The sequence below is a fragment of the Bombina bombina genome, chromosome 2 (genome assembly GCF_027579735.1).
Source record: "Bombina bombina isolate aBomBom1 chromosome 2, aBomBom1.pri, whole genome shotgun sequence".
Taxonomy (NCBI): domain Eukaryota; kingdom Metazoa; phylum Chordata; class Amphibia; order Anura; family Bombinatoridae; genus Bombina; species Bombina bombina.
Genome location: NC_069500.1, coordinates 273,245,873 through 273,262,301, shown reverse-complemented (window position 1 = coordinate 273,262,301; position 16,429 = coordinate 273,245,873). Strand labels below are relative to the sequence as shown.

The following is a 16,429-nucleotide window of genomic DNA, read 5'->3' as shown; positions in this document are numbered from 1 at the left end:
GTTCAGCCCAAATAGGACTGCCTCAAATAAGCAGTTAATGGGCCATGCAATGATCTTAACCACTTGCATCCAGTAGATGGCGCAGCATGTTGTGTAATGGTGGGCAGACCTGATTGTGCCTCTTCATTGCACAACATATAGCTGTGAGAAAAAAAAATGCTGGGGGAAAAAAATTAAAATTTTTTTTTTAAAGCCAATAAAAAATATATATATTTTTGCCCATATGAGAGGTGAAGCACTGCCTCACCTGCCTCTAGTGACTGCACATCACTGCTACTGTGCTATAAAGTACATTAACACCCATAAACTACCTATGTACCCCTAAACCGAGGCCCCCCACATTGCCAACCCTCTAATAAACATTTTTAACCCCTAATCTGCCGACCGGACACCACCGCCACCTACATTATAGCTATGAACCCCTAATCTGCTGCCCCTAACATCGACGACACCTATATTATATTTATTACCCCCTAATCTGCCCCCCCCAACGTCGCCGCTACCTAACTACACTTATTAACCCCTAATCTGCCGACCGGACCTCGCCACCACTATAATAAATGTATTAACCCCTAAACCGCCACACTCCCACCTCGCAAACACTATAATACATTTTTATTAACCCCTAATCTGCCCTCCCTAACATCGCCTCCACCTACCTACAATTATTTACCCCTAATCTCCCGCCCGCAACATCGCCGCTACTATAATAAAGTTATTAACCCCTAAACCTAACACCCCCCTAACTTAAATATAATTTTAATTAAACAAAATAATATTCCTATAATGAAATAAATTATTCCTGTTTAAAACTAAATACTTACCTATCAAATAAACCCTAATATAGCTACACTATAACTAATAGTTACATTGTAGCTATTTTAGGATTTGTATTTCTTTTACAGACAACTTTGTATTTATTTTAACTAGGTACAATAGCTATTAAATAGTTATTAACTATTTAATAGCTACCTAGTTAAAATAAGTACAAAATTACCTGTAAAATAAATCCTAACCTAAGTTACAATTACACCTAACACTACACTATCAATAAATTAATTAAATAAATTACCTACAATTATCTAAACTAAAATACAATTAAATAAACTAATCTATAATACAAAAATTAAAAAAAATTACAAGAAGTTTAAACTAATTACACCTAATCTAAGCCCCCTAATAAAATAAAAAATCCCCCCAAAATAAAAAAATGCCCTACCCTATTCTAAATTACAAAAGTAATCAGCTCTTTTACCAGCCCTTTAAAAGGGCTTTTTGCAGGGCATTGCCCCAAAGTAATCAGCTCTTTTACCTGAAAATAAAAATACAATACCCCCCAACATAACAAACCACCACCCACATACCCCTACTCTAACCCACCCAAATCCCCCTTAAAAAAACCTATCGCTAACCCCCTGAAGATCATCCTACCTTGAGTCGTCTTCACCCAGCCGAGCCGAATTCTTCATCCAAGGTGCGCAGAAGAGGTCCTTCATCCGGTAGAAGTCTTCATCCAGGCCGCGTCTTCAATCTTCATCCATCCGGAGCGGAGCCGAGCCATCTTCAAAGGAGCCGACGCGGAGCCATCCTCTTCAACCGACGAATGACGGTTCCTTTAAGGGACGTCATCCAAGATGGCGTCCCTTCAATTCCGATTGGCTGATAGGATTCTATCAGCCAATCGGAATTAAGGTAGGAAAAATCTGATTAGCTGATGCAATCAGCCAATCAGATTGAAGTTCAATCCGATTGGCTGATGCAATCAGCCATTCGTATTGAGCTTGCATTCTATTGGCTGATTGTAATTTAGTGTTTTGTTTTTTTTCTATTATAAATTAGTTTATTTAATTGTATTTTAGTTTAGCTAATTGTAGTTAATTTATTTAATTAATTTAATGATAGTGTAGTGTTAGGTATATTTGTAACTTAGGTTAGGATTTATTTTACAGGTAATTTTGTACTTATTTTAATTAGGTAGATATTAAATAGTTATTAACTATTTAATAGCTATTGTACCTAGTTAAAATAAATACAAAGTTGCCTGTAAAATAAATATAAATCCTAAAATAGCTACAATGTAATTATTAGTTATATTGTAGCTATATTAGGGTTTATTTTATAGGTAAGTATTTAGTTTTAAATAGGAATAATTTATTTAATTATAGGAATATTATTTCCTTTTATTAAAATTATATTTAAGTTAGGGGGGTGTTAGGGGTGTTTAGACTCGGGGTTCATGTTAGGGTGTTAGGTGCAGACTTAGAGAGTGTTTCCCCATAGGAAACAATTGGGCTGCGTTAGGAGCTGAACGCTACTTTTTTGCAGGTGTTAGGTTTTTTTCTAGCCAGCTCAGCCCCATTGTTTCCTATGGGGATATCGTGCACGAGCACGTTTTTCCACCTTACCGCTACCGTAAGCAACGCTGGTATTGAGAGTTGAAGGGAAGGTAAATTATGCTCAACGCTCCCTTTTCTGAGGCTAACGCAGCCACTCAGACAACTCTAAATATCAGCGTTGTCTTAAGGGTGCGCTGGGAATAAAAGCAGCGTTAGCTACCCGGGTCTTTACCGACAAAACTCTAAATCTAGGCGATAGTATTTTAACGATCCTTTTGTCAGAATTACTAAATGTAACTGAATTATTGTACTTATATAAGAATGAATGATGCACCTGTGAGTTGCTTACTCATTGCTTTATATAACATTGTCTAGATGTTCTATTTATTTATCTGTTTATTACACCTCTTTTTGCAGCTTTTTCATTGTTAAAAACATAAGATATAGAACAATTGGCAGCAGTCAAACAAATGTTCCTTGTGGTTTAAATGGACAGTCTAGTCCAAAATAAACTTTCATGAATCAGATAGGGCATGTAATTTAAAAAAATATCCAATTTACTTGTATCACCAATTTTGCTTTGTTCTCTTGGTATTTTTAGTTGACAGGTAAACTTAGGAGGTTCATATGCTAATTTCTTAGACAATGAAGGCCACCTCTTTTCAGAATGCATTTTGACAGTTTTTCACCACTAGAGGGTGTTAGTTCATGTGTGTCATGCACATGGAGTTACCTGGGAGCTAGCACTGATTGGCTAAAATGCAAGTCTGTCAAAAGAACTGAAATAAGGGGCAGTTTACAGAGGCTTAGATACAAGGTAATCACAGAGGTAAAAAGTGTATTATTATAACTGTGTTGGTTATACAAAACTGGGAAATGGGTAATAAAGGGATTATTTATCTTTTAAAACAATAAACATTCCGGTGTAGACTGTTCCTTTAAGTGTGAGCTGTATATTTATAGACTGCAGATAGTCTGGTATGCAGATCTAATATCTCATTGCACAAGTATTTCTATAGCCACCATTTAACACAAATAACATAATTCATTTTTTTTCTGTTGAATTTATCATAGTATTTCAATTGTGTTTTTTTATTATGGATGTGTCAGTGTCTACTAGTAAAACTTTGGGATTTGTCTTTACCAGCCAGTGATTGATAATTTATACACAAATAAGTACTTCCTGTTTTTTAATTTATTTCAATATTTGTTTTGCAAACTATATCAACATATTTAATAATATTTCTATATTTTGTACTTAAAGCTTTGTGCGTGTTATAAACACCAGAAAATAAATTCTCCTTATTATCTTTATTTAAATTTACACCACAACCTGTGGATTTATAATAACTTTATATACACTGCTCCATAGTAATGACCTTGTATACACTGCTCCATAGTAATGACTTTGTATACACTGCTCCATAGTAATGACTTTGTATACACTGCTCCATAGTAATGACTTTGTATACACTGCTCCATAGTAATGACTTTATATACACTGCTCCATAGTGATGACTTTATATACACTGCTCCATAGTAATTACTTTGTATACACTGCTCCATAGTAATGACTTTATATACACTGCTCCATAGTAATAACCTTGTATACACTGCTCCATAGTAATGACTTTATATACACTGCTCCATAGTAATTACTTTGTATACACTGCTCCATAGTAATTACTTTGTATACACTGCTCCATAGTAATGACTTTGTATACACTGCTCCATAGTAATGACTTTGTATACACTGCTCCATAGTAATGACTTTATATACACTGCTCCATAGTAATGACCTTGTATACACTGCTCCATAGTAATGACTTTATATACACTGCTCCATAGTAATAACCTTGTATACACTGCTCCTTAGTAATGACCTTGTATACACTGCTCCATAGTAACGACCTTGTATACACTGCTCCATAGTAATGACCTTGTGTACACTGCTCCATAGTAATGACTTTATATACACTGCTCCGTAGTAATGACTTTATATACACTGCTCCATAGCAATGACCTTGTATACACTGCTTCATAGTAATGACTTTATATACACTGCTCCATAGTAATGACTTTGTATACACTGCTCCATGGTAATGACTTTATATACACTGCTCCATAGTAATGACTTTGTATACACTGCTCCATGGTAATGACTTTATATACACTGCTCCATAGTAATGACTTTGTATACACTGCTCCATGGTAATGACTTTATATACACTGCTCCATAGTAATGACTTTGTATACACTGCTCCATAGTAATGACTTTGTATACACTGCTCCATAGTAATGACTTTATATACACTGCTCCATAGTGATGACTTTATATACACTGCTCCATAGTAATTACTTTGTATACACTGCTCCATAGTAATGACTTTGTATACACTGCTCCATAGTAATGACTTTGTATACACTGCTCCATAGTAATGACTTTATATACACTGCTCCATAGTAATGACTTGTATACACTGCTCCATAGTAATTATTTTGTATACACTGCTCCATAGTAATGACTTTATATACACTGCTCCATAGTAATAACCTTGTATACACTGCTCCTTAGTAATGACCTTGTATACACTGCTCCATAGTAATGACTTTGTATAAACTGCTCCATAGTAATGACTTTGTATTCACTGCTCCATAGTAATGACTTTGTATAAACTGCTCCATAGTAATGACTTTATATACACTGCTCCATAGTAATGACCTTGTATACACTGCTCCATAGTAATGACCTTGTATACACTGCTCCATAGTAATGACCTTGTATACACTGCTCTTTAGTAATGACCTTGTATACACTGCTCCATAGTAATGACCTTGTATACACTGCTCCATAGTAATGACCTTGTATACACTGCTCCATAGTAATGACTTTATATACACTGCTCCGTAGTAATGACTTTATATACACTGCTCCATAGCAATGACCTTGTATACACTGCTCCATAGTAATGACTTTATATACACTGCTCCATAGTAATGACTTTGTATACACTGCTCCATAGTAATGACTTTGTATACACTGCTCCATAGTAATGACTTTATATACACTGCTCCATAGTAATGACTTTGTATACACTGCTCCATAGTAATGACTTTATATACACTGCTCCATAGTAATAACCTTGTATACACTGCTCCATAGTAATAACCTTGTATACACTGCTCCATAGTAATGACCTTGTATACACTGCTCCATAGCAATGACTTTGTATACACTGCTCCATAGTAATGACTTTTTATACCCTGCTCCATAGTAATGACTTTATATACACTACTCCATAGTAATGACCTTGTATACACTGCTCCATAGTAATGACTTTATATACACTGCTCCATAGTAATGACCTTGTATACACTGCTCCATTGTAATTAACTTGTATACACTGCTCCATAGTAAAGACCTTGTATACACTGCTCCATAGCAATGACCTTGTATACACTGCTCCATAGTAATTAACTTGTATACACTACTCCATAGTAAAGACCTTGTATACACTGCTCCATAGCAATGAGCTTGTATACACTGCTCCATAGTAATGACTTTGTATACACTGCTCCATAGCAATGAACTTGTATACACTGCTCCATAGTAATGACTTTGTATACACTTCTCCATAGTATAATGATCTTGTATACACTGCTCCATAGTAATGACTTTGTATACACTGCTCCATAGCAATGACCTTGTATACACTGCTCCATAGTAATGACTTTGTATACACTGCTCCATAGTAATCACTTTGTAAACACTGCTCCATAGTAATTACCTTGTTTTATGTGCTCCTACAGTAACCTTGTTGCAGCGTATGAAAAAGCAAAAAAGAAGCACCAGAACAAACTGAAGAAGTTGGAGTCCCAGATGATGGCCATGGTGGAGCGACATGAGACACAAGTGCGGATGTTAAAACAAAGAATAGCCTTACTAGAGGAGGAAAACTCCAGACCTCATACGAATGAGACGTCACTGTGAACCTGGTGCTCACTAGACAATTGTGCCAAGGCAGACTCTCTTGGGAAGCTAAATATTGCACGGATATATGGGCTGGCTAAACTGACAATATCTTTACCCAAGGATGTCACAAAGACAGATGCCCAAAAGGTGCTGCCATCTGCAACAACAAGACTGGATATACTGTACTATGTGACTTATTTCATGTAACAATACATATAGGATACATGAAATCCTTTTGAATAAAGACGTTGCCTAATCCAAAGTCATGTTACCCTATAAATTTGCACGGGAAAGAGGCAGAAACAAGTTACAGTGAATAAACACTTTTCTTCCTCCTTATCGAATGCTTTTATATTTGTGAGACACTAGTTTGTGCCAAATGTCAACTCATCGTGAGCTGGAAGACTGCAGCCCTATGTGGTTGCTCACTAAGCAGCGTTGGAGCTTGAATCAGAAACTTTCATTGTCCCAGAGCAAAGATGCACCTTCATTTTGTTTCTGAAAGACATGGCGCTCTGGGGACAATTTTTCTAAACATCATTTTAGACACTTTTAGGAGCTGTTCCAAGAGTACTACCAGCAAAAAAAAAAGAAAAATTTGCTAAACTGGATGTTAAACCTACAGTCACTTATACCAATACATTTTAACAGCGTTTTAGTTCAGCCAGATGGGTGCTTAAATCCTTCAGTTTTTAAAAATCAAGATGACAAAAGGTTAACTGTTTCTTAGTACACTGTGAGAAGAAATGCTGAGGTTGTCCAGCTATATTTATGTCTTTTTATTTTTAAATTGGTTCCTTTTGTATTATGTAACATGTATTTCCTGTGCAGTGTGTCACGCAATATACAAGAGGCACTTGTCCTGGTTGTATAGTCCGTCCTGCTAATGTTCTGCGAGGTATAAAGTCCATAGCGCCTTATAGATAGGAAACAGTTATCAGAGGCATGTGATTATGTATTCATTCTTTGCTATTTATATGGATTAGCAATAAGGTTAAGGGGCAATGCTCTCTGCTCAGTTTTTGTTGTATCCCCTACATTATGTTCAACACACAGCAACATAATCAGATTGGCAAAAACAATGCTTTTGTATGCAAAGAAACCAGAGTATATATCCAGTGTGTGTGTGCATAAGCAGTGTAAACCCTCTCTCTTTGTACTTAGAGCCCGGGGGAAGAGAGAACAAGGAGTCTGCCCTTGAAAAGCCAACTGTCGGCTGAAGTTTACCAAACCCCACTGCTTCTATTTGGATATATCCAGAAAATATTGACAGTTTTTAGTATTAAGCCAACTTTATCAGAGTTTTTGAAACAGTCAAGTTAGACCAACATAAGTGTGCACTTCAACTCATTGGATTTGTTTTGTTACCTCATGTTTACACAGTGCAGTCAGCCTGGAAGCTCAGCCCATTTGATCGGGGTTGTAGTTTCCATTTCAAATAGAGAAATCAACCTAAAGGAGCAATTCCCCATACATTTGAAACTCTGCAGCTTGTATAACAAATAATCTGAAACCCATTAAGGGGAAATCAGTTTTACAGCACACTGTCCCTTTAAAATGAACTCTTTGGTATTGGTCATACTTGTCTCATCTCAATATTTTTGTTTATAGGATATGCATACAATTTTAATGCAAACATTTATTTCTAACCATTTTACACTTGAGACTTGTCATCCCCTATGTACAGCAATTCGACAGGTGTAATGTAATGAAATTCCCAGGTTAGAGTCTGCTGCAATTAACAAGTCGGATAGCAATAGTCTGGTATTTCTCATAGCAAGTGAGGTATTTTAGTTTAATAACCATCTTCATCCAACTTGGACAATACAAACCTGTTGTAAAGTTTCCCGTCTGCTTGCATCTTACTCAGGTTTCCTTAACATGGTTTGGTGTTGGGGCTATTCGCAATAGTCATAAAACGTTGTGCAAAAAAAAAACACATATGTGTCATACATACTTTTTCTCTTTTTTTTATTCATGATAAAGCTATTTTTATTCTAGAATATCCATTTTTTTTTACAATTAAATTAACACTGCAAAGGAAGCCACACTTGATTCAGTCAATGGATCTCATTACTGTTTGTTTGCAGCTATTTTCTGCTAAGCATTGACCAGTTTTACAAAAAAAATATTATTTTTTTTGCAAATTGAGAAAAAACATAATTATTGAGTTGATTAAAGGCAAGTTTCTAGCTGTGTGCGCCAGATGTAACTCATCAGTGAACAACAGCAAGATGGCTGTCATTAGAGTTTGTTGTTTTTCCTCCCAAGAAATGTTAAATTTGCCCTTTTAAAGGGACATTAAACTGCTGGGTACAACTACAATATAATGGTTACTAATCTACGTTATTGTTTTTCCTCCTTACCTGCAGCTCTCTTTAAAGCCGTCCTCTTATTTTAACCCTTTGCAGAAATCAGTTGGTAAAGCACTGCATCTTTATACTGGGCGTCCCCATCTTGGTACGCACGTATTGTTGCTTTTACAGACAAGTGATTGTTACTGGCTTTGTGACAGTTGTACCTTACACTTTGGATTAGCTCACACATTAGACAGCAGAAGAGTTACATTTTTTACACAGTTTAAAAGTTGCATAACAAATATAAAAATGCCTTCAGGTATAATATAGAGAACTACAGTCGTTGTAAAGATGTGCAATTCCTGCTCTGATTTGTACAGCACGGCTTGCCAAGAAGAAAACACCACCACTGAACTCTGTCACGGGGTACAAGAATACTTAAATTCCAAAATGGTGGCGCACCGTGTGATAATGCAGAGCTTCACTAACCAGCACTTTTCAAGGGTTAAACTAAAAAAACAGCTTTGAACAGAGTTGCAGGTACAAGAGGTAAAATAATACCATGGTGAGTAGCAACCATTATACTGCAGTTGTGCCCAGCAGTTTAATTCATTGTTAAGCAAACCCAGAACTAATTACACCCTTTCAGTAGTTGTAGAAAGACTCAGAATTCCTCCTATGGGCACACATTTAATAGAGATGCTTTATGGTCACACCCAGAAAATTCTCAGCGCCTATAATCAATTTTTTTTTGGGGGGGACATGTCTAGTACACTCCTGGAAAGTGTAGTGTGTTACTGATGTCAGTGTTATAGATGGTTGCTTCGCTGCAATATTATTTAGAAACAAAGGTGTAGTAGACAGCAGTGATTTAACCGCCTGATTGCCTATATCAGGTAGTAGTGGTTTAACCCCATGTTTGCCTTTTCCATGCTGCTGTGATTAAATCCCTGAACCTAACCTGCCCAAAACACACATACTGAAATGGTTTAATCTCTTTAATTGCTCAGAACATTAAGCAGTGAATTAACCTTTTGGTTACACAGAACACAAATACCGGAGCTATTGAACTTGCTTAAAATCTGCGTTATTGCTGAAGACACCTTACATTGTTTTCAATTTACTTTTTTTCACAGAGAAAATAAAATCTCACGCAAGCAAGATGCACACAAGGAATTATCACAAAAAAAACATTTTTATTTTCGTTGTAATTAAATAACTGTGAGATAACTTTGCAAAAATACTCTACACACAATATTATTTATTTTTATCTGCTTAATTTTAAATAGGTTTTTCATTCCAAACCACTTAAATTTGAATGTGAATTTTGATTAGTGCAAACGTGTAGTCTCTGGAAAAGCTTTGATCGGCTTATTGCTTTGCTAGAGCTTATTGAGGTGTTTGCACAGATATATCTATTACTATCATCTATATCTTATCTATCCTATCTATGGATATATATTCTATCATCTCTCTTATCTATCTATCTTATTTATCTATCGATATCTATCATCTATCTTATCTATTGCTACCTATCCATCTATCTTATCTTTCCTATCTATCGCCATATATCATCTATTGCTCATCTATCTTATCTATCGCTATCTTATCTATCTATCTTATTTATCTATCGATATCTATCATCTATCTTATCTATTGCTACCTATCCATCTATCTTATCTTTCCTATCTATCGCCATATATCATCTATTGCTCTTCTATCTTATCTATCGCTGTCTTATCTAACTATCTTATTTATCTATCCATCTATCTTCCCTATCTATCTTATTTATCTATTCTATCTATCGCTACATATCATCTATTGTTATCTATCATCTATCTTATCTATCGCTGTCTTATCTAGCTATTTTATTTATCCTATCGCTATCTATCCATCTATCTTACCTATCTATCCATCTATCTATATCTATTGCTATCTATCGCTATCTATCCCAACATGGGGAGGATAACTGGTATTACAAAATTGCTGTGTGCATTGTCTAGCTTTGCATGTCGGAGTAACTTGAAGATAAAGCACATTGGTTTACCATGAAGCCAGTGTTTTAGGTGACATTTTCTGTGTAATTCTAAAGCTTTGCATATAGCAGCACAAAGACACTGGATGATGAACCCAGTACTGTTGAGGAAGTGTGTGGCTTTTAGACTATATTTTATGGGTGAGCCATCAATCGCAGGTTACCAAAGAGGAATCCAACTAACTGAATACAGCTAACAGAGCAGTATTGTATCCCAACAGCAAAGGGCTTTTACTAAAACCAGTGCCTATGCCGGTTATTCTTTTCTTCATGAGACTCTTGAGTATCTTTTAAAAATTGTTCACATGACAGTTGTTGTTTTTTTGTTATGTTTTCCACAAAAAATGGAATTATTTGCTATTTTTATAACAATTTCTCTGTTTAAGAAGCTTGTCTAAATGTATTATTGCAATGACAAAACATGTCTAGGATTGCACCATCAATATTGATTTTATTTTGAGGTGTGGGGTTGTTTCCAATGCGTTAACACTGTCGAATTCTCCAGCAGGTCTAAGTGATTCCTTCTTTATTTCCCCAGCTCCTAACAAAAGGTTGTGTATGTTAATTTGATATAACAATGTAAAAAAAAGTAAACCACATTTATTTATACAGAGCAATTTATAATGTTTATTTTACAAATGTTCTTATATTCAGAATAAATAATTCATATGTGGAAATAAGTGGTGTGTCTATGGATGTTTTTCTGTAAAGGTTCTAGAGATAGAACACTGTGTGTGTCATTATATATTAAATATGATGTATATATGTATATATATCCAGTATAGAAGTAGGTTATATATGAGTGTAGATTGCTTTTCATCATGCCTATCGATATTTTTTAATGTTACACTACCTTGGTACAGCATGGAGGTAGCTTCACCCACATAACCTCCTGCTATCTGAGAAATATTCATGCTGTGCTGATAAAATACCTAGTAGATGTAGTTAACCCCATGGCTACTAAAGAGGCTGCAACATATTTACACTGAAGTTCTCTTTGGCAGTCATTGGGTTAACTGCATCTATTAGGTATTTTATCTCCATATGGCACAGATGTTACTCATATAGCAGGAGATCATGTGGGAGGAGTTGCCTCCATGAGCTGTGCTTTTTATTTTTTTTTAAATGCTCAAAAAGAAAACTCAGAAACTACAACATTTCTTTCATAAAGGTGGTGGGAGTCCTCTGGTCAGTACTCCTGAGAATGCCATTCCTGGCCACAAAGAGGAGTCAAACATTCCCAAAACTCAAAGAGCCCTTAAAAACAGTCCCATCTCGGGGGCGGAGCCTGGAGCTCAACAAAGATGGTGGCGGAATAGAGGAGCTCCGCTAACCACTGCTTCAATATATATTAATAGAAGGCAAGCAGCTGAATACAAGTAAAAGTAGAGACCTATGAAGTCACTGTGAAACTGTCTGGAGGAGAAAGGTGAAGACTTGGGACACGGAACGTGCCGAAAAGCAACGGCTGCACAGAGGAATATGCGGAGTGATCCGCCATCTTGACCACGAGGTCTACTAGCTTATAGAGCCGACGGAACCTGACAGACACCCAGAGACTCACAGCGGAGAGCAACATAACAGCGGTGATTGATATCGGAACCCTGCCTAGCATACAAGTAAGCAGCATTAATTAGAAATAACAGCGCAGAAGACAGAGAGCTGAGAAGAGCTCTAATAAGCCACGCTGAAAAGTCGGAACAGGGCACCTAGTGAGCGACTCAGGTCAGGGCTGCATAAGGTGAGCGGCGACACGCCGAACGGACACTGTGCAAAATACTCACCTAACTTTTTGATAATTTAAGGGTGCGAGTCAATAAGGTAATAGTGCTTATATGCTCAATGGCCTATTAAGTATGCAAGAAATCAAGCCATATAATTCCAAAAGAAATATTAGATAGATGATATCTGATTATGCAACTAATGCTCAGAAATAGAGTGGATATAACAAATAGATAAGAGATAAAACTCTGCTTTCTACAATTAGTGTGACTGCCCATACAGAGAATCAGGGAAAAATCAGTCAAAAACACCAAAATTAAAATAGCGATGATGTGGATATCTTATGGCAGGGGAGAAAATAACAACACTGCAATAATAGGCACATAAAAGCAACGGTTAGAAAGCAATGCAGCCTCATATATGAATACACTCCAATGCATCATATTACTGAATTAAGGCACAGCTACAGGGGTGTACAATAAAATGAGAGAAATCATAATAGCCACAAAATGAAGATTCTGTTGGCAACAGTTATTATCAAAAACACTTGATCTTGGGAAGACAAAGACTGCCCTTTACAATACTGAGGTACAGAAATATAGCACACAGATACCCATAACTATCAGAGACTATACAGAATTGGTGGGTTCTGCACAAATCTTTACTGCTAATAGTACAGCATCCTTCTGCTTAACTTTGACCTTTCATCGCTAATATGTCAGCCAGAAAACAAACTAAATCCTCTCAGGGAACTAAAGCACCAACAGCTACTTTGTTTTTCAAGCCTATAAAAGAGAAAATGCTAGAACCAACGAACACTGTCTTAGAAGAAGATATAGACTCTGAAACAGATTCTCAGACAAATGAAGATGATTCTATTCCTGCAACTAAAGCAGATCTGAGAACCCTGGTATCTAAACAAGATATCAATAAAAACTTTGAGAAACTGTGGGATAAGTTTGATGCATTTCAAAATACAGTGACTAATAGCCTAACGGAAATAAAGCAAGATGTTACAGATCTGGGCTCCAGAGTTATGGCCCTGGAAGAAGCAGAAACTTCAGTAGCAGAAGATCTTACTAATGTTAACCAACAACTAACTGCACAGCAACAAGAGATCACCGAATTGCAGGACAAATTAGAATATCTTGAAAACAGAAGCCGCAGGTGCAATCTGCGTTTAAAGGGCATCCCTGAATCTATCTCAGCAGAGGAATTAAATATCTATTTATACCAGCTCTTTCAGGCCATTACAGGTGACACGGAGGATGGAAAATTTCAATTAGAAAGAGCACATAGAGCGCTACGAGCCAAGCCAAAGGGGGAAGCTCCACCAAGAGATGTGGTGGTTAAATTCTCTAGATTTCCAGAGAAAGAAGATGTGCTGGCAGCAGCGAGAAAGAATCCCACGTTCAAATTTCAAGGATCGGTGATCCAATTTTACCAGGATCTATGCGTCAAGACACTGCAGCGGAGGAGTTGTCTAAGACCTCTCACTTCAATTTTGAGGAAACATCAGATCAGATACAGGTGGGGGTTCCCCTTTAATCTACACATCATGCACAATGGTAGAGCTATGAGCCTCAGAGAACCGGCAGAGATACCAATGATTTGTAAGAGACTCAATTTGGAAACTCCTGAACTACCACATCCAGAGCAAAAAGAAGATATGTCGCAATCATCCACTGGAGCTCACCAATCGCAAAGACAAAAATGGACAAGGGTGGCAAAGAAAAGGGCCAAGATATGATACCTCAATCCAGCATATAACTGTGAGCTAAGTTCTGTCTATCCCACAATGTGGGAATATACATAGATAACTTCCCAAAGAGAGTGAACTCTCTCCTTCCAGTCTACGAAAGCCACAAAACCATGTGCATGGTCTGACCATTCCATTGTCCAGGTGATCATAAGAGATACATTTTATATTAGCGCAGTGAGGGCATGGAACTATGACCCTAGAGTATTACAGAACCCAGACATACTGGACTCCACCACCCAAGCTATGCGAGAATACTGGACCCTGAATACAGGTTCTACGTCTAATTCTATTTACACATGGGCAGCACACAAGCTTTATCTCAGAGGGTTACTCATCAAAGAAAAAGCAATCCTGTCCAAAGCTAACAGAAACCAAATAGACTCCTTACAGACTCAAATAGATGCACTTACTAGACTACACCAACAACATTTATCAGCTACAACATTTCAAGAATTACAGACCAAGAGACTAGAATTGTCAACGATCATGAATAGGGCATCTCTTAGAGCAGCTCATAAATTGAAAGCACACTATTTCCTCTATTCCAACAAACCAGACAAATACTTGGCACACAAGCTTAGAGAGAAAACAAAAGCTTTCTCCATACCACTTATACAGAGGGAGGACGGTACATGCACTTCAAACCCACAGGAGATAGCCGATGACTTTGCCAACTACTATGCCCACCTATATGACGGGAAAAAGACGACTCAGAATGACCAGAATAGACAACTATTACATACATTCCTGAATGATGCCAAACTCACACCAATAGATAGTGAGGTTAGGGATATGCTAAACGGAGAGGTATCGGCTAGGGAGGTCCTTTTAGCTATTAAGGAACTTAAACCAGGAAAGGCGGCTGGTCCGGATGGATTCCCAGGGGAATACTATAAACTCTTTAAATCAAGTCTCACTCCCCATATAGTTAAATTTTGTAATGACATTTTACAAGGAATGGAGATCCCGAAGGAAATACTACAAGCTAAGATAATCGTAATTCCCAAACCAGGACGGAACCCAAAATTATGCCAGAGCTATAGACCCATCTCTTTAATCAACCAAGATATAAAGATATTTACTAAAATTCTGGCAAACAGACTTAAGACACATTTACCCACCCTGATCCATCCAGATCAGGTAGGGTTCATTTTAGACAGAGAAGCCCCAGACAACACTAGACGCACGATTTCCCTGGTAGACTACCTCAGCAAGACGCGGACGCCTTCTCTGGTCCTCTCGTTGGACGCGGAGAAGGCGTTCGATAGAATAGACTGGGACTTTATGTTGGAGGTCATGGCTAAGATGGGATTTAAGGGACCGTTTATCCAAGCAATAAAAAGCATATACTCATACCCTACAGCGCACATAAGAGCAGCAGGCTACCAATCCAAGAGAATAGACATTAGAAACGGTACACGACAGGGATGCCCCTTATCGCCACTCCTTTTTGCAATTTGCATAGAGCCTCTAGCGGCAAGGATTCGCCTTGCCCCAGAAATCCATGGGGTCTCAATAGGGGGAGAAGAATTCAAAATCTCTCTATTTGCAGACGACGTCCTCCTCACACTGACTAAACCTATGATATCCCTGCCCCACCTATATCAAATTTTACAAGATTACTCATGTATCTCAGGATACAAGATCAATCAAGACAAATGTGAAGCATTACCTATAGCCCTTCCAACCCACACTAAAAAACTTATTGAAACTAACTTCTCCTTCATATGGGCCAAAGAGGCAATTAAATATCTAGGAGTTTACATCTCAAATGACCATACACAACTCTATAAATTGAATTATATCCCTTTATACAAAGCTATTAGAAGGGAGATTACAAATTGGAGAGGGGGTGGCTTTTCGTGGTACGGCCGACTGACGGCGATTAAAATGAATATTCTCCCAAGAAACCTTTTTAGGGCTTTACCGATTAAGATCCCCTTACCCGAGCTAGCCAAACTTCAGACAGATCTAATCGGATTTTTGAGAGGGAATAAGAAGGTTAGGATACCCTCACAGATATTAATGCAACATAGACAATTGGGGGGGGTTGGGGTGCCAAATTTGACTAATTATTATCACTCAGCGAGACTGGCGCAAGCTACACTTTTGAGCCAAAAAAATAACACACTGGTATGGGTTAAAATGGAAACTCTGATGGCTGGGTACAACCATTCAGACGATATATTGTGGGATCACGCGAAATACAAAAAACAACTGGCAAAAGCCCCAAATCCAATAACAGAAATGATGGCAATGTGGCATTCCCTAGTTACTAATCTGAAGCTGATGCCATCAGACTCT

At 37.3% G+C, this 16,429-nt stretch overlaps 1 protein-coding gene across 4 annotated transcripts in view; it reads left to right on the top strand.

Annotated features, from left to right (window-relative positions):
* The window catches only part of MCC (MCC regulator of WNT signaling pathway), a 1,086,108-nt gene extending 1,074,787 nt beyond the window's left edge, over positions 1–11,321 (top strand). For all 4 annotated transcript variants that reach the window (XM_053701549.1, XM_053701547.1, XM_053701550.1 and 1 more), the window contains one exon: positions 6,147–11,321. In XM_053701549.1, the coding sequence (XP_053557524.1) occupies positions 6,147–6,327 (181 nt within the window). In that variant the 3' untranslated portion in view covers positions 6,328–11,321. The remainder of the gene's footprint in view (positions 1–6,146) is intronic.
* Positions 11,322–16,429: the final 5,108 nt, after the last annotated feature.